Consider the following 23,831-nt stretch of genomic DNA (forward strand, 5'->3'; position numbering starts at 1 on the left):
TCAAAAAATTCATATTCAATCAATGATATTATTGAAAAACTTTTTATAAACAGTTTTAGCGTTGAAAAAAACCAAAAAGATACGAGCGTAAATCGAAACAATCGGTACTTTCCCACATCACCGAGTGAATTCAACTTGACCCTGAACTCAGAACAAAAGTACCCTTACCCCCTACGTCGAAAAAAGTGTTAGAAGTAAAATAAAATAAACAAAAATAAAATAAATTAAAAAGAAAAACATTTCATAAGGATCTGATATTCTCTATCCGAATTGGAGCACTCGGGTTTCGGTTTTAAGTGTGCGCGCATGCGCAAGTCATAACGTAGGTACGACATGAAGTCCGCGTGAATGATTACATAGCAAACTCCCCATTTTTCGTGAAATGCATGGGATCCACCAGATATCACTGAAGGGGGGGGGAAATTATTCGGAAAAATAGCACTTTTTAAAAACGTCAGCTGAAAAAAGCACATTTAAAAGCTTTTAAAAACGAAATCCCCAAAAAAGCACCTTTAAGTACTTTTTACAAACGCTACGCACCCTGCTCATAGTGTATCAAAAGTTTATAGCAAGACTCGTAGGGATAAAAAACTTAAGTTAAATGCAGGGTTTACTAAGAAAAATACATCAAAAGTTGATGGTAGGCCCCATCTGTTAAAAAGAAAAAAAATCTTAAGTGAAAGTACTGGTAAGGAAGCGCTGTACAAAACAGTTGGCGAGAGCAATGGAACCTGAAAAAAAAAAAAAAAGGTTTGCTTTGTGGTGTTTCAAGCAGTCAACTAGATTCCAAAGGAAAATATGGATTAAGAATGATAAATGGAGGAAATCAAATCATCCTACACCGGAATATCATAAATTTTGCAAGAAACACAAATTATTTTGAATTGTGACGCAAAGAACTTGCAAGGCCCATAAATCTGTAACCAGATCAAAAGGGCTAATAGAAGTGTCAAACAAAGATTTTGAAACTTATAATTGTTGGCATTTGGAAATATGGAAAGAAGTGGCCAAATAGCACAAGTAAATAATGTGGATTTAACTGAAGATTTAGAACATCAAGTTTGGAAGTATAGAAAAAAAAAGAGATGTCAAATGCAAAAACGGAAGAGAAAAATAGATAATTCCAGTCAGTCAAAAATAAAAAATAATGGAATTTATGATGTGAAAAAATTATGAAATTGAGAAAAACCGCCAGAGCATTTAAAAGTTTTCATCGTATTTCATGTTTTTAGATTAGTACAAAAAATTTCAGAAGAATACCTCATGAAATAAAAAGACAAGAAATTATGGCTCTGATTAGCAACATAGCCTTGAAGGGGAAAAAATGGCAAAAGAGTGTTATTCTCAGAAGATTCTATGACTGAGTCTTTGGACCTGAATTTTGAGAAAGATATACAAGCCTTATTAAAGTTAGTGCCGAAAAAAAAATTTATCTATCTTAATAAAAAAAGTGGGTTAAAAAATAATAATAAATGGTTAGAGTAGATATTTACAAAATTTATGGAATTTGGCTAGATTGATTTTTTTCATAAATATTTTGCTTGATTTTTAAGAAAATACTGTCCAAGTATAAGTATTTCTATGGTAATTTTTAGTTGTTTTAAAACTTCTTCTTGCATGCTAGTTGTAATTTTATTAGAGTTAAAATATGAATTTAAAGCAAAACGTAGTGATCAAAGATTGAGATGTAATATCACCAATAGTGTTTAATTGTTTACACTTAAAAATCTGTAGTGAAATAACACATGTAATGTATTGCAGAAGTAGGAAATATGATAAAAGTAAATGATGAAAAAGAAAATTTTAAGGAATATTTCAATTAACTTTTAGTCACTATATCTAAGTTTTAGGTTGCAGATAATATAAGCATGAATTTTAATTGTTTGATAGTGTTTGCATACAGTTGAGAAAAAACTATCTGTAGTTAGTAGCTTTGATTTACTTTTATTAACTTTGATTTATAATATGCCTAAATGAGATTTTTATTTATAGTAACTAAATTTTATTTCATTGTATTGGGAGAAAATTTCGCCATATAAAGAAAGCATATTTTTCTCTTGGCAGCGGCATGTCAGTACCTTTAAAAATAAATTTAAGCCAGGCTGACATAAGCAAGAAAAATAATGAAACAGGCAATGTCACATGTGAATTTTTTAAATTTATTTAGAACAGAATGAGACTGGCTTTTGTTTGAAGAGGTTGAAATTGGTGTATACATGTTTTAAAATGTGGCTTAATAGATGAATGTTTTTTTATTTGTTTTTTCTAGTTTTCAATCGCATCAATCAAATTTTCAATTAATTAATTGGTAATTTGGCTAGTTAAGACCCAGATAACTTGCTATATTCCCCTGACATGTTTCATATTAGTCTATACAATTGTGCAAACGTTTTAAATTGTTTTTATACTTGGTAATTTCATAACCCACTTCAAAAATCTTGTCCTAATACAGCACTCTTCAAAGAAAACTCTCTTGCAGTAAACATTTTATCTATAGAGGAGTCATATTTTTCACATGTACTTAAAATATGATGCTTATATTTTAGCGAAGAAAATTTGATTCTTCTATAATAAAAATGAGAAACTAAAATGATATATCAGACAGATGAAATTTTTACTATAAAAATAATATGTACAACGTAACAAAAAAACACATTTTTTCTATGACAATGCTTAATAAATAATAAAGTCCACTGTAAACACTGCGAAACAGAAATGCAAAAAAACGAAGGTTTGTAAGATAAAGGGGAAGACGCATCAAGATATGCAGAAAACATAAAATGAGTTTATAAAAATAAGTACTTGTTGTTCTTCATAATAAAAGCATTTTTAAAAATATGATGTGCTCTGATGAATTTCAAGAAGATCTTCAATTATCTATAACAGAAAAAGAACCTTAAATACATTTCTGGCAAATAAGAGTGTTTGAGATCAAAAAAAAAAAACTTTATAAGTCTTTGATGTATATACACATACAGTTTTTAATTTGAGCAGTGTAGAGTAAATAAAAATTGCTCTATTTAAAAAAGCTCATGAATGACTTGATTCAAAATTATTAGCATTTTTTACATAATTAAGTTAGGGATTTTACAAAATAATTGCATTCTTTTATACTAAAACATTTTAATCTTTTGAACAATTATATTTTTTAATACAAAAACAATGTCACAATAAACTGTATATATATTTTAATTATTTGATTGAATAAAAAGATTTATATTCAAAATCACAATAAAATATGAAAATTTGTTGTAGAAATCTCAGTAAATTCTTAAAAAATAATGGATATAGTTTTTTTATGAAAAATAATGTTATGCATTAAAAAATGTCCATTCATATTAACAAAGTAAATTTACCTGATCAGATGAAGTACCAATTCTTTTAGAAACTTCTGTTTTCTCCAAGATCGATAGATTGAGAAACATAGACAGCAAATCTCCATCCAAAATATTTTTATGTGGATTTTGTAACAATTTTCTCTGACTTTTAAACATCCTGTAGCATATCACAAAAAGTAAATTTACTCAGATGTTTTTTGGTGCGAAACAAATATTTTTATTACTTGACAAATAAGATTTATTTTAAAAAGAACAAACACAATATTGAATTTTATTTTTTTTCTAAATTAACTTTAAATTTACATTTTTAGAAATTTATTATCTATAAATATTTAGTAAATAAATATGTAAAATAATTAAGTAATTTTTATAAAATAGAAAAAATATGGTTTATAACAAAGTTATAAAGAAAAAAATACTTTCTTAGGGTAAGAATTTCTATTTTATATTAATCGTCATATTAGTGACATGCATTACATATATGGCTAATGAAAATTAATTATTAAAAAAATTTATTTTCTTTATAAGATTTTTACTTTTAGTTAATAAGAGTTTATTAAGCTTTATAAAGATAAAATGAATGTGATATCTGCAAGACTATTGCCATTCTAAAAATTTTAATTTGATAACTTACATAAAATTAAAATTGCAATAAAAAAATTTATTAATAATGCATGAAATATGATAAATTTCAGCTCAATATAAATGACTACATTTTATAGATTTTGTTGGTAGAGAAGGTAGTGTTTAAAAGCACAAGATCTGAAATAGACTAAAAACAATTAATCTTGAATTAGCGTGGTGTGAGATGGTTTAGACATGTAGTACATATTCAGCAGATATATTAACTCAAATTACCACTCAGATGCATCAAGGTGAATATACTATACTCGCTTCCCCATATAGGCTTTATAAGCCTTAGACTCACGAGAGAACCATTGGCATTGCTCAGTGCGAGCGATTAGGCTGTACTTCTTGGTTCAGCAAGAGAATGCACTCTAAAGTCGGGATCATTTTCGACTACTTCATGTCGACGGGAGGCTGCAAATATGGCATCAGGCTCATGAATCCTTCATGCCAGTTCGGAACTGTACAAAATCATTGCAGCTCAATAGTGATGTGAGGCCATGCTTGGCATATTTTACGTATTTGTATAAACCTTCGTCAATGTGATTTGTTTTGTAGAGTTGCGGGATCATTACCTCCATTTGTGTTATACTGTCATGCACATCAAAATGGTGTATTTATTGTATTCTACTACCAAGACAATCGCACCTTTCACAGATTCTGGTTAGCTACAGCTTAAGCATTTTTCTGACTTATCTATCAAGAATTGGTCTCTAATTGAGATATTTCAAAGAAAGATGTAAAAGCATATCACACTACACCAGTGACCTTTACTAAATTATGGGCAATTGATTTTGATGTTTGGCAAACCATTCCTATGTTGTAGAATCTATGCCTCGTTGTGGGGTAGCCTTCATCAAGGCTGGAAAAGACCCAAATTGTTATTCACTAGCTATCAATTTTACTATATTCAGTGACACTTTTAATATATATATATTATCATTAATAAAATATAGTTATAATAGAAATGCTAGATATTAATAAAAAGAATATATTAATAAAAAGAAAATGCAATAATACACAACCTGAAGCCTTTTGGATTTAATCCAGCAGTATGTGGAATGTGAGTAACTAAAACATTTTGCAACATAAGTAATCGTCTGTAAGTCTTTTCAGGAATGGGTAACACATACCCTAATCCACCATCTAAAGTAGCTGAAATTAATAGGAAGTTTTTTAAATATATATATATATTTTACAACATATTTAAGTGTAGTGGAAAATAACATGTAGGCAAATAAACATACATACCAAACATTGTGACATGTCTCTTTTCTAAGAGATTTGCTTGTCTTTTATCATAGTTGGATAGTTCACCTATACGACATCGAATCCTAAAAAATGAATTTATATGATAACCAGCATGTATATCTGCTTTGCGAAGAAGTTTTGAGCCCCCAAAACTTTCCCTTGCTTCAGGACAATACATGAATAATATTAAGTTTTTCTCCACATCAGAAACTAAAATTAAAAAAAAGAAAGACTGTAAACAAAAATGGATAAAATGATGAGGTATTAAGAACAAAACTTATAGTGTGAATAAGTAGTTATACCCAAAAATCCAACTTGGTTGTTATCAATAAGAAATTCAACACTGTAAACTTCTAGAGGCTTTACATCCTGAAATATTCAAAAACATACACACTTGTACAATACGAAATTGTCGGCTTAATTTTAAACAAAATTTTTTTCATTTATGATGCAATCTTTTCCATAAAATTTAAATAAAGGATATATAATTTAAGAGATATTACCTATTTTATCATCATTATTGGGATTTATTTTATTTTTTAAGAAAATATTTTTCAATTTATTTACATTACTCTAAAAAAAAATTCTCAATTCATCAGAGATTTTGTAACACCAAAACAGTTTCAAAAATATTTAGAAACGTTCTGCAAGAGTGCATATACTAAATGTTTAATTTAAATTCTAATATATATTTTTCTTTAAGTAAATTACTATTACTATAACTAAATAATAAATTGCTCTACAATGGATATCAAAACTGGTCTAAATTTGAATCAAACATACACAACTCTACAATAGTTGAAGAATTACTTCCTGTATTTGAAATTTTTTTAAATTTTTACATAATACTGAATGATAATTTCAGAGGTGTTTTAGGTAATGCGATTTCTTATATTTTTCAATAAAGTTTAAACCTCTCAGAGATTTGAGAGGCCGGCAATAAATTACAAAAAAAAATGTGTTTTTGAACACCTTATATCAGAATATATAGCTATAAACTGGTATCGATTGCTTTGCTTCGATTTTTATATGCAATCATTCCACAAAATTTCATCATCCTAGCTTAAATATTTATGAAGATACAGACAATTTTTTAGAAAAAATAATTATTATTTTGTCTTATGATTTTTGCTGTAACTTAAATATTCAATAAAATTAAACAAAATTCTTAAAACAATTTTCAATTAAAATAGCAAAATTATCATTTTAAAATGTGAAGAAAGAATTTTGTAAAAAATTGCACAAGATATTTTCATTTAAAGTAATCCTTTCATACTGCACATGTGCAAAACATGTTTTAAAAACTCTTTTTAATAATTTTGCTGTGAATCCTATTTGATAAATTATGAAAAAAGTCAGTCTTGATAATTGGCAATTTTCATAATCAGGCAATTTTTGAAGTAGTTTACGTAAACTTTGAAAGAAAGCTCTTAAAATAATAAGGGGTTTTCCACAAATGATATTTTAAAATAACAAACAGGATTTACTACAATATGACACCAACATCAAGAGAAATCATCCCCTATAAGAGTATATTTTCTTTTGCATGTTTTTTTCCCTTATACCATAACATACATTATTATAAACTATTATCATATATTATTAATTTTTGTTATATAAAATAAAATGAATAAAAAAATTTTTTTACATAATTTTGTCCAAATTTCCGTAAATATTTAAACTAGGTTACTGAACTCTTATATGAAATCTTTTATTGCGTATAATAACCTAAGTAATCAATACAAGTTGAAAGTTCATTTATATTTTCTGGCAGGGTATTCAACTATACTTTTTCGTTGTTCTTAATTTATTACCAGTCCCTCAAACCTCTGAAAGCTTTCAACTTTATTTATAAGTATGAAAAATTGTGTGACCTAAACACTTGTAAAATTATAAAATAATCCTTTAAGTATTTCTTGAGAAATTTAAAAAAATTTCAAAATTTAAAAGTGTCTCTTCAATTATTGCTGGGTAGTGTATATAGGAGAGTGCCTTGCACCTTGGTGTACTTTTCACATCTTAATTTTTAGATTTGACAGTTATAGTTGAAAAGTCGAAAGAAAACCACAAACATTTTCCTTTGAAAAATATTTTTCTCAAACACAAGCGAGTTTAAAATAAAAATTTGTCAGCCCCATAAAGTAAAAATTGCAAATTATAAAACTGTAATTGCATAATAAATTGTAATTGTGGCCACAAACACTCAGAAAAAAATTCTCAAACTTTTCCCGACTGACTTCTTAAAATTTCCCTAATTTTTTTATTTTTTAACCTATGGCATAAATTTTTATTACAATTTTTTTCAGTTATGTCTTATTCTTAAACACTAAATACATTACAAAACATTTTAGGAGACTATTAGGATTAAAAATGCAGAATTTTCTGGAAAAGCATCACACTTTTAGGTACCTCGCACATAAGTTTATTAATTTTCTCCGACTTTTCTCAGTTTAAACCCAACAATTCCTTAACAGGGGTCTGTTTAGAAGAAATTTGGGTCCGTTAACGGAACCTTAACAAAATATCTTTTCATAAAAACGGACCCTTCACAAAATGATTTTTCTTTTAATCGGACCCTTCACAAATTTGTTTATCTTCATTATTATTTTGCTAATCGAATAAACCCTTTCTAGGGCAGAAAACAAGAAAGATGGATGTAAACGAATTAAGTTTTGTCTTCGGCAGACGATTCTTCCATTATTCGTCCGAAATTAATATTCTGCGTTCAGTAGTATAGGCTAAATACCAAATATTTGTATGTTGCATCTCTAATTTAGAAGCAGCAATTGTTGTTTGTTTTTGAAAATTTATCTTTTTTAATTATAATTTTACAGTGTTGAGCATAATCTTGTATGTCTTTACATTTTAAAAACTCATTGAAAAAGTTTTTTTGCAATAACGGACCCTATTTGCACAAACTCATAAAAGTGGACCCTGGTTGAAAGAATGTGAGTAATTTTTTCACAATTTCACGAAAAACGGACCTTTCACAAAATGTCTGGACAGACCCCTGCTTAAGATTAAACCTACAAACCTTAAGAATATTCTTTGTTTACACAAAGAATATTCTCAGTTTAAACCTAACATATTATTGATTTAGGTAGGTTTCCAATCATCTTGATTCTACATTGATTTTTTTATATGATATAAAAAAAGTCAATACAAAATCAAAATAGGGAAAACATGAGCCTATATGATATGTCATTTATTGTAACGATAATTGTAGATAAGAATACCATGTTCTCTAGAAGTTACGTTCCCAATATAATAATGAATGTATTATTAAATTTTTAGGCATGGAGATGGATAAGTGCAACTTTTTATAAATGTTTTTAACAAATTAGCAACTATATTAAAAGTTATTTAAAAAATGGAATTTTATTTGATTATTTTAAAAAAAAACTGTTTTAGAAACACGAAAGCAAAATTACTTGATGAACAAAAATAAACAAATCAAGTTCACTGCTTCCAAATTCATAAGTAAATTAAAATAATAAAAAAACGCTGTGCTAATTTAAAAGATTGTAACAGATTAGAACACATTCTCTTGTAGCAAAAGATATTAAAATTATACAAAAAATTATGCACATATTGTATCTTAGAATGTGTTCCAGAATATAATCGCTACATCCTTTAAATAAAATCAAAATTATGGACAATATAAATTATCTTTTTTTTTTTATAATTAAAACATTTAAAAATCTTTTCTTCTAAAATTTCAGTTGAATAGTTTAATTAATTTAAATTTAGAAAATGAAAATAAAATTTTAAACATTTCACTTTTAAGTATTGAAAATTTATTTTTCTCACCAATACATTAATTTAATTACTGCTTTGGATGCCAATTTTTGCAGTGATGCCACCCATTAGTTAAGGTTATAAATAAAAGTAAATATGATTCTGTCATTGTCATGCCTCCCCCCCCCCCCAAACACAGGCATAAAAAAAGTCTTAAATCTAATTTTATGATTTTATGGATTTTTAGTAACAAATGTAAAAAAACTAAGAATTTTTTTAAAAAAAAGAAGTTTTAAAAAATAAGAATTAAAAAACTTACTCTGCTAACAAGAGACAAAGTACGACTTTTTTCTTGGTAACGCAGCAAAGATATAGATTTATATACATCAGCAACAATAATTAAATTTTTCAAAGATATAGCTGTGTGAATGTAGCACTGAGTATCAATAAAAGCAACTCCAATTAAATCATTGTCTTTCAGCTGCCATATATAAATCTAAACAATAAAAAATTGAGTGAATTAGTTTATTACATTAAAAAATAATTTATGGATATTTACTTATGCTAATAAATGATTAGTTAATTAAATTTATTAGTTACTATTAACTTACTTTTGTGAATTAATAGATAAACTTCATAAGCTAGTTAAGAAAGTGCTTTAATTTTTACACAACTTACATTTTTACCTTTCCTTTCTTTCCTGATCAAATATTTACAGCACTTTCAAGAGTGAATTACAAGTGAATAAGCCAGTTGAATTCTTGTTTTCTTTTTGATCATAATTTATAAAATAATCGTTAATCATAATTAATAATCTTTTTAAAATCAAACCTGTAAAAACAAAAATACTAAATCATAGTAAAACATGTTAAAACTACCTTTCAATAAAATTATTGTGCTCCTTTCTTAGTATTGAACTTTAGGGTTTTAAATGTTCTATAATTCAAAAGATTTTTTTTTTAAACTCAGTATTTTTATTTATTTATTTGTACTTGGAATTTTCTCACAAGGATAAAAAAAAATTCTTGTTATATTAAAATAGAAAAATCAAAATAATAGAAAAGAATTACACTTCTTAAAAAACTCTAACTAAAAACATTGAGACTTCAGAAAGAAAGAATTAAAAAGAAATTTTTCATTTGATAAGATAAATCATCAAAAGAGCAAATCTTCATTTAATTATTTCATAAATATAATTATTTTATGATCTTCATTTAATCATACATAAAGCAAAAATAAGGACAAGCACATAAATGAAAATATTTTGAAAAATTTTAAAATCTTAAAAATTCTGCCACTGAACATATGCCAATTTTTAAGATAAAGCCTTGAATAAATTAAATATAAACTCTTCTTTAATTATATTTACAAATGTCAAAACAGGGTAAATAAGAAATAAGGATACAACAATTCAACATTTACTGTATCCGTGAAATTTAATTTAAAAATTCCAAAAAAATTTTTAAGGATTAATTTTTAAAAAAAAATCTATTTCTTAAAATGAAAATGTTTCAAGATTATGTGGATTGCCTTTTGAATAGTGAATTAATTTTAATGGAATTTAATAATAAAAGAGTAAAAGCTATCAGACATTGCAAGTTTAGAACTCCAAATCACCAGGACTATGGTTAAAAACAAGGGTCTTATCAGCATTAATTCAATATTTTTTTATTATTACTTATTTTTCTAGTTTATTATATTTACAAAGGTACTAATTACAAAAATTAATAGCAAAAAATATGCTTTCAAATCACACATACAATGCAAACAATTGCAAATGATATATAATTGTAAAATATATTGTTTTTGTTTTAAAATTAAAGATATAAAATGTTAAGATATCAAACTTAATTTCGTGTATCTTCAATGTCATTCTTTGATCATCTAACACAAATATGCGCATTTTCTTAAAAAAAGTCTCAATAGAACATTTAAATTTTAGAAAATAACAAAAATCAAGTGAATATATAAGTATATGTCTAAATTTAAAAATTAAGATATATATACACAAATATCTTTAAAATGTACTAAATATTAATAATAAACATAATTATCTAAACAAAACAGAAAAAAAACTTTAAAAAAAGCAAACTCATTTTTCTTAAAAATTATTCAGCAAAATCTTTCTTACTTTTTGGCCAATAGCACTCAACAGGAAACCTGAAACTTGACATAAAGCAGTGACTGGGCCTTTCTGCTCTTTACAATAAACAGTCTACAGAAATAGAAATATTTGCTATTTAAGTAATAAATTGATTTAATAAATAAATAACAAAGTTAAAACATTAAACATATTACCTTCATTTTATTTTTCGTTAGTGGTTGCCCAGGTTCAGGAACAACTTCAATGATATCTAAGATAAATATCTAAAAAAATCGTTTTAATTAACGAAATTTTTTAGAAAAAAAATAACACAAATATAATGTAGAATAAAATATTTAGCAATTTTTTTAAACTGCTACATAAAATTTTACGTTTTTTGCAACTTTTAAAACCAATGTATTTCACTTTCAAATTTTCTCATTTGAAGTAAAACAACTTCAAGAGATGTAAAATTTTAAATACTTTAAAATCCAAAAAATTTTGTAATTATTAAATCCATTTATAAATAAAAAAATCAATTATAAAAATCTATATAACTTATAAAAGAAATTAAATATATTTTTCGAATAAAATTGTTAACTGAAAAACTTCGCTTTATAATAGGTGTAATTTCAACCACATTTAGCAATATATGGTTGTCTTTAATATTTTGAGGAATTTGAGCCTCGGAACTTTTAAAATAAAATAAAAATTGATTAAAAAATGATTTAAAAAAATTTATCATAAATTGATTAAAAATAAAGACATGCTTATTCAAAATATAGTTCTAGAGTCAGATTTTATGACTTAAATGAAAGGATATAACTAAAATGTATATTTAATGTTATTATACATGTAAAAAATATATATTTCAAGCTTCAGTTATAAATATAATATAGAATAATCTCAATTGATCATTTCTCATAGGATTAATAATTGCGAAATGATATGTACGGGAAAACGGTAAATGTGGTTCAATATGAAATATCAAATAATGATTTGAATATGCATTAAAAGTAATAAATAGTGGACTTGAAAAATTAATAAATTTCAATAAGTACTCAAAAATTATGCAATTAAAGTAAAAATATTTACAATGCAATACAATATAAATCAATTACAATATAAATAAAATACATTGATTTATTTAAAATGTTTTGAAATTTTAATTTAACAAACCCTTTTCTTCTTGACACAAAAATAAAATTGACATTTATAACAGATTACTGTTAATTTTCTGTAAATTCATAAGGATAAATGAAGTTTCTTTTTATTTCAAAGGCTTTGAGGCCTTTGAAAAATGCTACCCCTAGCTGTGGTCACATTTTATCCTTTTCATCAGCATCATTTTGTACTTCTTCAGTCTCTGCAGTCATTTTTTCCCCAACCAATGTCACACCACAAGTTTCAACGTTTTCATCAACTGATGCATAAACATCAAATGCAACATTTGAAGTATTTTCCCCAAACTGTAATATATCTTTATTCCTTTTATTATTTAAATCAGGAACTACTGTTTTTTTTAAAAAAAAAATTTAAAACGAAATAACTTAATTTTCTACTTTTTAAAGTCGTTACAATTCCTCAATAGTTAAAATTCCTGATAGGTGCAGCATGAATCTTTTATCATTAGAAACAATATAAAAGTGCATTATTAGCATTATAAGAATAGCATTCATGACGGGATCAGTAAAACAAGACAATATATACAACAACAAAAAATATGGATCGAGGTTCCACTGTAGTTTTAAGTAAGTTGATTCTTTTCTTTAATTTTTATTAATTATTAGAATAAATATTAAAACTAATTTAAAGTGAATACCCTTCCTCTGCTGGTGACATCTTCACCATAATTATAGCTTGTTCCCATAGCCAAATAACCTTTTAAGCCACTTCGAGTACCTTCTGAAGCCAACAGAACGTTTTTAACACAAGTGGCATGTTCCCACTCTTCCAATTCCATGAGAGTGTTGGGTATCGCCTCCCAACTCACAGGCGAAAACAGTTGCATGGAAAATCTTTCAGTCAAAGGATACATGTAGCGCTCATCCGCTATAAATCACAAAAATAAATAGATAAATACAAGTTAATATCTAAATAGCATTTTGAATTCTTTAAATATATGTATAATACAAAACCCTAGCAACATCAGAACTATTATTCCTTTTGGTACAAGTTCGATAATTAAAATCAGCATTATACATTCTCATAAGACATAAGAAACTATACTTAGATAGATAGCATTCAAATACATAAATATGTATAAGTTAAACATTGAACTTTTTTAATATAAAATCATTATAACTTTTGAATTATTAGTCCTATTGCAACAAACTTGGTCTCAATCGATTCAGCATAAGAAATACTTTAGAAACATTACCTCATTTATCTTGATAGCAACGTTTAAATTTCTTTCCCCATTTACGCCCATCCTGCCAAAATCTAACATGCAAAGATATACAACTATTTATTATTAGGAGTATACTTAAATGTCTGCAATTGAATAGATTTTTTTTGTGGAAGTAAGATTTTTGATTATTTTTGAGCCATCTTTACTATATTAGCTATCATATTTGGTGATCCCGGATTTATCAAGTAGTAGAATGCTATATACATAACATTATTTTATGATCTTTCTGATTATTGAACTTTATTTCATTATATATATATTAAACTTTCGTCCTACCAATTCCAACTTAACAAGATTAACTTAATGTTTGGTAGTTGTTTTGTTTTAGTGGTGGCTATGCCATAAAACTGATTAAACAAATTATGTAGAATAAAGTCTTAAAACATATTATCTTTCTTTGTAATTCTGTATTAACTGTTACTAATAAGTCTGGTTGTCGCTAGTTGGGAATACCAAAAAAAATTTTTGTTCTATTTTTTATAGAGAAGAAATATGGAGAATTACACTTTCAACTTTACTTATAATACCCTTCTAACCAATGTGCTAAATAAATAAAAAAGCGATAAGCAAAATCTGTGTAAAAAAGATTAAAAAATAAAAAGTCATTTATATTAAAATCCGTCTCCATATTTAAAAAAACATTAATAGAAACAATGTGCTATTGCTCTATATCATAAATTTTATTATATTTCAAAACTAACAGTGTATAGAAATCACCTTCAATACTCTAAAAATTAACTTATGAATAAAGAGATAAATTAAGATACTAAATATAAGTAAGATACTAACTAAATAAATAAAGAGATAAATAAGTACTAAATAAACATAAAATATCTATAACAGTAAATAAAGTTTAAGAGCAATAGCTGAATTGTAATATTTGGTTTTCCAATAACTTAATAGAAATAAATAAAATTTACTAAGATCTTACTAACTTCTTTCAATCATTTCATATTCTTTTTCATCTCCATTAAAACGTACAAGTTTTGTACAAGTCTCCATGTTACTTGTCACAATGGAATATGTTTTAGTTTCTGGGTGATAGTTGATGAAATGAGGTGTACAACGCAAAGGCACTTTACGAACAGGCCAGGGAGCATCATAATTCAAATGGGTAGGCAAAACACAAATTCTGAGTTCACCCTACATTAGGAAAAGCATTTAAAAGTTAACTTTATAACTTTAAAAACTACAAATTTTTTTTATAAAAAATGAAGTCCTTTAAAGCATTTTACTACTTCAAAAAATATTTAACTACCTAAGTCCATCATTACTTAAGCAAATATCTAAAAAAAAATTTTAAGTAAAAAAAAAAAAATAAATAAAACAAAAAAAAAAAGGATAAAGTTAAGCAAATAAAAATATCATTTTGTCTTTTTATCTGTTACGCTTTTTATGTTTCTAAATTTAAGGATTGAAATTATTTCACATTTTCACAACAGACTAGAATTTCGTCATCCAAAAACAATGAATGAGCTTTCATTTATAAGAAAACACAGTACTATAAAAAATTTAATTTTTCATTTTTCAATAATTTTTAAATTGAACAAAATTTAAAACCTGTTAATTGAAAATGTGAAGTTTATGCTTCGATATTTTGAAAGTACTATTATTTATTTTAATTAAGAAAAAAATAGCGATGAAAAATAAATAGTCATTTCAACAGCACACAAAATGTACCACCAAAATAATATTTTATGACTGTCTGTTACTAATTTCATCAATAATAAAAATTTAAAAACCACTCTGTTGATTTTTTTCCTGTTAAAAAAACTGGGTATATTTTTGAAATTATTTAAATAAAAATTGGATAAAAAAAATAATAAAATACACTGCCACTGACATAGCTTACCTGTTTATTGAAATAAAGAAATCCCTTGGGGCAGTTTACATTGTGAAAAGGTGCAAAGCAAGTAACAGTGCCATCAACACTCATTGGATGCATTCTGAGTTCACCATGTACTGTTAAAAATAACCAATGAGGAACATTTCCACAAACAAAAACCTAAAAAACAATTTTAATTATAATTGCTTAACATTATTTTTTTTTCTTTTATAAGCTTTAATAAACTAATATCCTTTTTTAAAATAATTTTTGAAGTATACATTATAAAGAAACTTTCTCAATTGCATTTTCTCACAGATATATAATTATATTGACTATATAAACTAGTTAAGAGTAATAATTATTCTCTTTTATTTTCTTAAAATAATGAAGATGAAAAGGGAAGGACAGTTTAGAAGAACAGAAGAAGAAGAGTTAGGAAGAACAGTCCATTTTTCACAAAAATGACAATTCATTCAATATCTGCTACATTTTGGAGATTGCTAAGTTTTGACAAACCAATAAAGTAGAAAATCAGTTCTCTCTGAGAGTTATTATAGATTGAAGATGGAAACATGCAGGGGTGATTGTAAGCCCAACTCAAAAATCCTGAAAATTTCTTGAGTAAAATCCTTAATGACGCATTTCAAAAAATTAACGTCTTTATAAATTTATTTTTTTGATATTTTCACTACATTAAGTTCTAAATAAATTATATGCAGCATAATTTAAATTAATAATTATGTATAACTTTACTATTATCTGCAATCACATTTATTATTCTACCAGAAAAAATACTTACAAATGAAAGAGATGCCAAGTATAAATTCTAGTTCTGATGCTTTTAAATAAAATATACAAGAATTTTTGTGATTGATGATTTCTTGAAACTTCTGGACCTTAGATTTCCGGATCTCGGTTAGCAAAAAATCCGGAAATCGGGATTTTTTCCGGAGCACAATCATCTCTGAACATGTTAAACTGTTCATGTCTTAAAATTCATTTTTTCTTAGAATAAACTTTCATGGATCTAAACTGCTCTTCCCCTTGATCCTCAAATATGAAAAAGATTTAAGAAATTATAAAGTTTCCTTCTTTTTTTCAAAAACAAAAAAGGATTAATGAAAAAAAAAAGCACAATTATTTTTTTTCTCTAGCATAAACCATGTGCAAAGCAAGAAAGTATTCTACATAAAAGATAATTTGTTATCAATTACAGTAACTTTGAAAATCGCCCTAAAACAGTCTAGTGCCACAAGGGATACTTACACCACTGTAGCCAGAAATATCTGCAAAATATCGCAACCACCGTCGATTGTGGTCAACTGGCTTATCATCATCATCTGTTTTTTTAGGTTTGAACAACTTTCTTTCTCTAGTTATGATGTCATGATTCAGCTAAAATAGTAAAAATTAAAAAATTTAAAACTTGAATTGTTAAAAAAAATAATTAATAAGAATTTTATTTAAACAAAAAGAGAGGAGCAGAGATTTCTTCAAAATGCAAACATTTATTGTCTTGTTATTTATCCATACCTCTGATCACTTAAATCAAAAGTTTTTTTTAAGTTAAAAATTTTTTTTATAAAAAATCATGAAGTTAACCTTTCTAAATCTCAGCTTGAGGTGGTTTTCAACTTGAGTTTCATAAAATGGAAAGGCTTCATATATCAATAAATCTTCATCAGCACGAGCCTAAATAGAAAAGAATTTATTTATTATAGGTTTAGGGGAAAAAAATTATGCAGTTATTTTAAAGCGAAGCTAAGTTTGGAATTGAAAGAGAAAAAAATAGATTACCAACAACATAGGCCTTGAGGATCTAATTCCTAAGCCAACAACAAGTATTTCACGTATAAGAGGCAATGCTTCATGTTGTTTTTCAGTAGCTTTGTCGGACGTGATACTAAAAAAATTATAGAACACAAAAAATATTGTGAAACACATAATAAAATATATTTACACATTGCATTCATAAATTTTTTTAAAATAAAACCCACCTTGAAATAGTTGTGGATGCTTGACCACTGTCCACTAGATATTTCTGACCCATTGGAAAATTTTTAACTAAATAACACAGCTTATAGCTAGGTAAGCAATAAACCTAAAAAGTAATGAGGTTAATGATTAAGTATAAAAAAATTATAAATATGAAAACTATAAAAAAATATATTCATTGAGTGGTTAAAAAAATTGTTTTTAATCTATTCTGATTTCTTATAACACTTTTAAGGTTCGTTTTTATATGTATAAATAAATGAATGGGTTTCTAAATTTTTCTAAGCTTCAAAAGAACATAACATTGTAAGTGTTCATAAATATATACTTTACACATAATATACATAAAATATATATTATATACACTTAAAACAATTTTTTTGCATTCTTAAGAAAATTTAAAAAAATAGTAAATTATATTTTGACAAAGCTGAAAGTAATTATTGAAAGAAGAGCTTTTAATTTAAAACTAACTGAGCATTGTTGAACTAATACAAATTCAATTATGAAATCATCATAAAAGGGTCACAGTCAAATATAAATCAATTTAAAAAACATGAGTTGATAAAAAAAAATTCTCATGTTTTACTGCAAAATAAATTTAAAATTTTAAAAAATATATATATATTAAATTGTATTTGGACAAGGCTGAATTTAATTATTAAAAGTAGAACTTATTATTTTAAAATAAGAATTAACTGATGAGCAAATAGAAATTCAATCATGATCATAATCAATGAGCATAATTACAAAAAAAACTATACATACTTCTAAAACTCCATTCTCCCTCACAATAAACAACCAAAATGTAGGTTTAATGTCTTTAACTTCAATTTTAGGTCTAAAAAAAGTAATTGAATATTTAGAATTAATTTGATTATAGATTCTATTCAGCTTACAAAAATCACTCAAACAAAAATATTACTTAGTTTTCTTTTGGGGTATCCTAACTTCATCAATCGATTTTTCATTTGAAAGAGCAGGTTCACCATACAATAAAGCATCTTCATCATCAACAGCTCTAAAAGTAAAAATTATGAATTTAATAAAGCTATTAAAAATTAATAAATAAAAGAATAAAATTAAGAATATATGAAAGAATTAAATATAATAGATAAAACTATGAAGGAAGAAAAACTGAAAAGCATTATTTTCAACTATCCAAACTAAACAAGTAAACCAATTTATAAGTGAATATTTTGTTAAAGTATTTCATTGGGATGCATAGCATATTAATTGGAAATATTATTAAAATTAGGATTACATTTTGTTGGAATGCATATCATAATAATAAACATCTAAAAAAGAAAGATGTAGTTACAGAGGAAATGGTAGACCATTTATTCTAAATAAATACTTGTCATTGTTAGATTATTCAAAGTTAAAAAAAAATTCATGTATACCTAACACATTTAAATGGAAACTTTTAGATCAAAATTATAACTTTTTTTTAATGTAGCAGCAGGTTTTTAATACAGCTGAGAGCAGTTATGGTCGTCTGGTGGGTATGAGCAATGCTTGCATAAGATATTAACATTCTCTTATTTTTGATTTTATTTTTTAAATGCAAAAAAAAAAAATTTAACAAAAAATTACAATTGGAAAAATTTTATCATTAAATTTGGCAGGGTTGGAAAAAACCGGTTTTTTATCAAAAAAAAATTATATTAGGGATGTAACATTAAAAGAAAAAAACACAAACTTTCCAGGCTCCAACCCATAAATCGTTTACCACTGTTGCATTTATAGTTACATTTATAGTTGGTGCTACACTACTTGCAATTAAAATATGTTGCCCTACACTCTCCTCCACACTACAGACTATTATAACCTGTGGCCCTATTAGTATGTACTTACTCAGGATTCATTTTCATGACATCATCAATGTTTACAGCGGGCGCACTTTGCTTTGGTTGAGACTTGGTTTCTTCTTCAGTACTTCTTGGGATAGTACTGAATACACCACTCACGTCCTTATAAACGCATAGAGTGCAAACTTTGGATTTCTAAAATATTAAATTTGTTTTAGGAAAATAATTATCATACAACAAAGAAAAATATCCATGAATATGAGTTGAATCTTTATTAAAAGTAAAAATCTGTATGATATCTAGCAAGTCTCCTAAATTAAGTACCACATTCCTTATCAGTGCGACTTTGACTACATCTGGCAAACTAGACGCGCTTTAAAATGTACACTTAAGGAACTAGATAGATATGTCCGTTATCAAGAATTTGAGAAATCTACAATTGCTTAGCACTGTTGGAATCTTGGGCATAAATTCAATCTCAATAATGCTAAAATTATTCCACCCCAGTTACATCAGCTCATTTTGATACCCTGAAATCTTGTTTTATTCATTCAAATGCTGGTTCTCTTGCTGACGACATTAGTTCCTCCCTCCTCTCTATAACGCACGGAAATACATTTTACCCTAGAGGCAACTGTGTATTTTCTTGTTGCTTTTTATATTTTTTCACATCAGGTAAGTCTTGAAAACGGGTGCCTATTTTAGAAGGGCTGGAAACATGTTAACTATTATTTCATATTTGCTTAATTTTGAAGAGAATGAATTTTTCAATCAGGTAATATACCAAACTACTCTTAAAAAGGGCAAATGATAAAACTAAAAAAAGTAGAAAGTGCTCTAATTAATTACAATGAAGGCAAATTTTATTACAGAAAAATAACAAATTATACTATTTTTAATTTCAATTGTTATGTTTATAACAGAAGAAAGTTTTAACAGTTTCCAATATTATTTTATTAATAGAGTACTGAACAACTTGTAATAGTTTGAGATCAATATGCATAAAAATTTTATAATACTGTTGCAATAAAAAAACAACCAGTATCAATCAGTTGATATTTCCTCATACCAATATTTGATAAAAATTCGTAATCAAGTTCAAGGCTTTCTTAATCAATTAGTTTAAAGTAGGGTAAATCTCAAAATGAAAACAGTGAATATGCTGCATAACATTTATGTATAAAAGTAATTTAATGGATGATCCTTCAATTCACCATTCGAAAATTCCATGATGTTTTACTGTTTATTGAAATTAATTACTTTGAAAAACAGAGAAAATAGATAAATCAATAATCGTGAAACTACAAAAAAAAACATTCTATAAAAGTTGTAATTGCATTTTCTGAAAATAATATATAAGTGTATATCCCCTGAATCCATTACGTTAAAATTTTTAAAACCATTACTGAAGTTACGTTTTTACAAGCTTACTGAATTCCCATAAAGTTAAGTTATTAGTCATGCATGAACCAAAGAATCCCATAAGGCATTGATTCCATTATAAATCTTGTAGTTGAAAACACAGCTATAATGCCTGAGCCACGTATTGTGGAACGGTCCCTAAGTCTGATCTCTTAAATTTTCCGATTTTTACTAGCATGATTAATTCAAATAAAAAACTGTTGGAACAAAAATAAAAATCTTTTGATTCTTCAAATCGATTATTTCAAAATTTTCGCATGTATTCACAGAAAATGGTATGTTCTCAAGATATGAATATTAGGACAAAAAGCTGAAATCAGGACAATTATAAACCCTGCATTCATTTGGACAATAGGACATAAAAAAATGCAACTTATAAAAAATTAAATGAGTAACTTGTAAAAAATATAGCTTAATAATGTTTTCTGCAATCTTCTAGCTTAGGAAGAGATAAGAGTCAAGTACAACAATTTATTATGTCATTTTGAGTGCAAATTTTCTATAAAATGAACATAAAAATTATGTGAAATATAATGCCATTCTTCTCTAACTCAATTGATGGCCATATTGATTACACTGGCATTTGATACCCTATTTGAAAACCAAGGTACTTAAATTACTGAGCATTTGAATATCCTAATTTTTAGAATTTCTAACTTTCACTTGATTTTTTTTTTTTTTTTTAAATCATTGATTTAAATCGCCTGACTTTTTTTTATTTTAAATCTTTTAGGATTATTTTAATATAATATTATTTATAAATATATTCTTTTGGTTATGATTTTTTATAAAGTTTAATTTCATTGATAATGAAGTTTTTATCCAAAGAAATAATGAAAGGGTATGTATGTTAATTAATAATTAGATAAAAGTGGCATAAAATTTTCAAACTATGATTTTTCATTAGCTGTATGTAAAATAATTTGCTGGTAATAAACTTACTTCAATTATACAGTTAAAGTATATCAATAGTGAAGAAAGACTCGTTCTGTCAAGAAAAACTAATCCCAAATAATTAAAATATAATTTTAGAGAATAATTTTTTATTTCATCAACGTATTATGATCTAAATTAATTTACACTTCATTGGCTATGTAACTGAAAAATTGCCTCTATATTTTAAAAATTTTAAGATATTTAGCTTGAACAAATATAACCATGATATTCAGTGATTAGTTTGTAAAAATTTTCAACATATTAGTAAAAAATATTAACTATTTTAACTATATTAGTGCGTTTAAATAATATTAAGTACTAATACATTTTATCAGATAATGTAGTGTTGCTACAACTCTTTTTCCTTTTTATGAGTATCAGTCAACCTATTTCTACCCAAACTGTCTGAGTGTCTGAGATAGCCTCTCTGTGAATAACTTAAGCAGTTTTGGTCTCCCAATTTTTGGATAAGAAGAGAGGAAACCTGAGAAGAGGGGCAAAACAGGGGTGAGGAAGAGAGGGTTAAGACCTGGTGAGCTCAGTGGAAGGTGATTAAAAAAAAGAAGAGGTTTTTGATAGAAATTCTGAAGCAAAATATACATTAACCCTGAAACAATTGCTGCAACAGGACTGAACAATTGATATATATATATATATCCAGAGAATAATAACCTGATACCTATAAAGTTTATCAGCTCCTCAAGATTTCAAGCCAAGTCTAGCACATCTGCAAGATAAGTGACTTTAAATTCAATTGACTCTAGCAGTGCAATAGTGCAATTCCTTTTCTTTAAATGTTCTCCAAATCTGTTTGTCACATGTTGATTTAGTTTAGTATAATTTGTTATGACCTTATTTTATTATGCCACATGGTCAAATTAATTTTAATGAGTAAATCCTGATAATTGAGTTAATCATCATTCAAATTGCTTAAGTAAATTATCTTCCCTTGTGATCATTATTTCTAGACAGATATTTTCATCTTACTTTATTTGTATGTGTTGGTGATGATTTGAGATAGGCCTTAGTTGTAAAATGCATTAGTACTAAATTTGGCAATTGTCACCACAATAATTTGGCAAGTACAAAGAAATCTAATTTAAATAATAATAAATAAAAAAACATGATTTTAATCAAATAAAACCCTTTTTTTTCTAAAACAAAAAAATCACGATTTTGCCAACTCTGTTTAATTATAATATGAATAATACTTATAACTTACCACTTGTGCCAGTTGAGGTCTAGATACTGCTAGCCGTGAACCAGTGCCGAAATCATCAGATCTTAGCATTAATTGTACTACTGTACCTTCTGCACTCATGATTACAACATATGGATCAGAAACAGATGCCCAAATTATAGGAGATCCAACATCTAGAGGAATATGTTGTACTTGGCGTGATCCTAACAGTAAACGTACACCCATCTGTGACACTTGCACAATAAACTTGTTGCTGCCAAGATTTCCAGCAAATATAGTTGGCGCTTGAGTACTAAAACCACTATGATCTAATTCATTTATTTCCTGACCAGTTTGTAAAATCATGCTGCTGTCATTTCTGCTAAGTATCAGAAAAGCATGTGAATCTTTAAGAAGTTGTGCACTCTTGTTTAAGTTTTCCTCACTATCCTCTTCTTTCACTTCTGCAGTTTTTTCTTCAATTTTCTGTGATTCCTGAATAATAGGACCAACAACAGTCCACATGTCAACACAACCAGGTAATTCAAACGTTGTAACAACTTGTGGTCGAACTGACCTTTGGATGATAGAAAGTGCTCCATTTTTTCCATAACCAGAAGTTGTAACCAACTCAAGATCAGGATCATCGTTTCCAGAGAACTCTTCAGATAAAAATGCAGGCTCTCCCATACAAATTTTACCGCATGGACCCACATTTAGCAAGCTGTCACAGACCTATTAAAAGAAAAAAGTTTAAATAATTATAGTAAAAACAACACAGAACCACAAATTTCAAAAATTGTTACATACATATCAATTCTTGCAAAGTCAATATCATACCTAAGAAATATTCTGAAGAAACTTTAACAGTAAAAATAAAAAATTACTTCAAATTGATAAAGATAACTTTGGCAATATTTATAAAGTTTAGCAATTATGTGTGCAAATTGAAATCACCAAAAATAATAATAATATATAAAATAAGGTTACTTTATCAAGTTAATCTTCTAAGTGCTTACAAACATTAAGCTACAAGTAAAGATACGATAAATAAATAGTCATGTGACATCATAAAGTAAAATAGTACTATAATGAGAAAAAATATTATCCCAAAATGAATCTTAAGCACTCGTAACAAAAGGAGATATATGTAAAAATAACTTTTTAAAAAATCTGCTTTTTTTCCCACCATAATTATACATTGAAAAAAAA

At 26.4% G+C, this 23,831-nt stretch overlaps 1 protein-coding gene across 1 annotated transcript in view; it reads right to left on the reverse strand.

Moving 5' to 3' along the window:
- Nucleotides 1–2,595: 2,595 nt before the first annotated feature.
- Cpsf160 (cleavage and polyadenylation specificity factor subunit 1) overlaps nucleotides 2,596–23,831 on the reverse strand; it is a 43,287-nt gene continuing 22,051 nt past the window's right edge. Inside the window, exons 14-32 of the mRNA XM_016051469.4 lie at nucleotides 22,662–23,354; nucleotides 19,128–19,276; nucleotides 18,196–18,291; nucleotides 18,039–18,111; nucleotides 17,273–17,376; nucleotides 17,073–17,178; nucleotides 16,878–16,967; nucleotides 16,542–16,670; nucleotides 15,300–15,452; nucleotides 14,383–14,590; nucleotides 12,860–13,089; nucleotides 11,253–11,321; nucleotides 11,086–11,169; nucleotides 9,274–9,450; nucleotides 5,519–5,585; nucleotides 5,217–5,426; nucleotides 4,991–5,120; nucleotides 3,357–3,495; nucleotides 2,596–2,877 (exon numbers count right to left, since the gene is read on the reverse strand). Coding sequence (XP_015906955.3) covers nucleotides 2,830–2,877; nucleotides 3,357–3,495; nucleotides 4,991–5,120; nucleotides 5,217–5,426; nucleotides 5,519–5,585; nucleotides 9,274–9,450; nucleotides 11,086–11,169; nucleotides 11,253–11,321; nucleotides 12,860–13,089; nucleotides 14,383–14,590; nucleotides 15,300–15,452; nucleotides 16,542–16,670; nucleotides 16,878–16,967; nucleotides 17,073–17,178; nucleotides 17,273–17,376; nucleotides 18,039–18,111; nucleotides 18,196–18,291; nucleotides 19,128–19,276; nucleotides 22,662–23,354 — 2,955 coding nt within the window. The 3' untranslated portion in view covers nucleotides 2,596–2,829. The remainder of the gene's footprint in view (nucleotides 2,878–3,356; nucleotides 3,496–4,990; nucleotides 5,121–5,216; nucleotides 5,427–5,518; nucleotides 5,586–9,273; nucleotides 9,451–11,085; nucleotides 11,170–11,252; nucleotides 11,322–12,859; nucleotides 13,090–14,382; nucleotides 14,591–15,299; nucleotides 15,453–16,541; nucleotides 16,671–16,877; nucleotides 16,968–17,072; nucleotides 17,179–17,272; nucleotides 17,377–18,038; nucleotides 18,112–18,195; nucleotides 18,292–19,127; nucleotides 19,277–22,661; nucleotides 23,355–23,831) is intronic.

The sequence above is a fragment of the Parasteatoda tepidariorum genome, chromosome 3 (assembly GCF_982258835.1).
Source record: "Parasteatoda tepidariorum strain Cologne lab strain chromosome 3, Ptep-v5.0, whole genome shotgun sequence".
NCBI classification, from domain to species: Eukaryota; Metazoa; Arthropoda; class Arachnida; order Araneae; family Theridiidae; genus Parasteatoda; species Parasteatoda tepidariorum.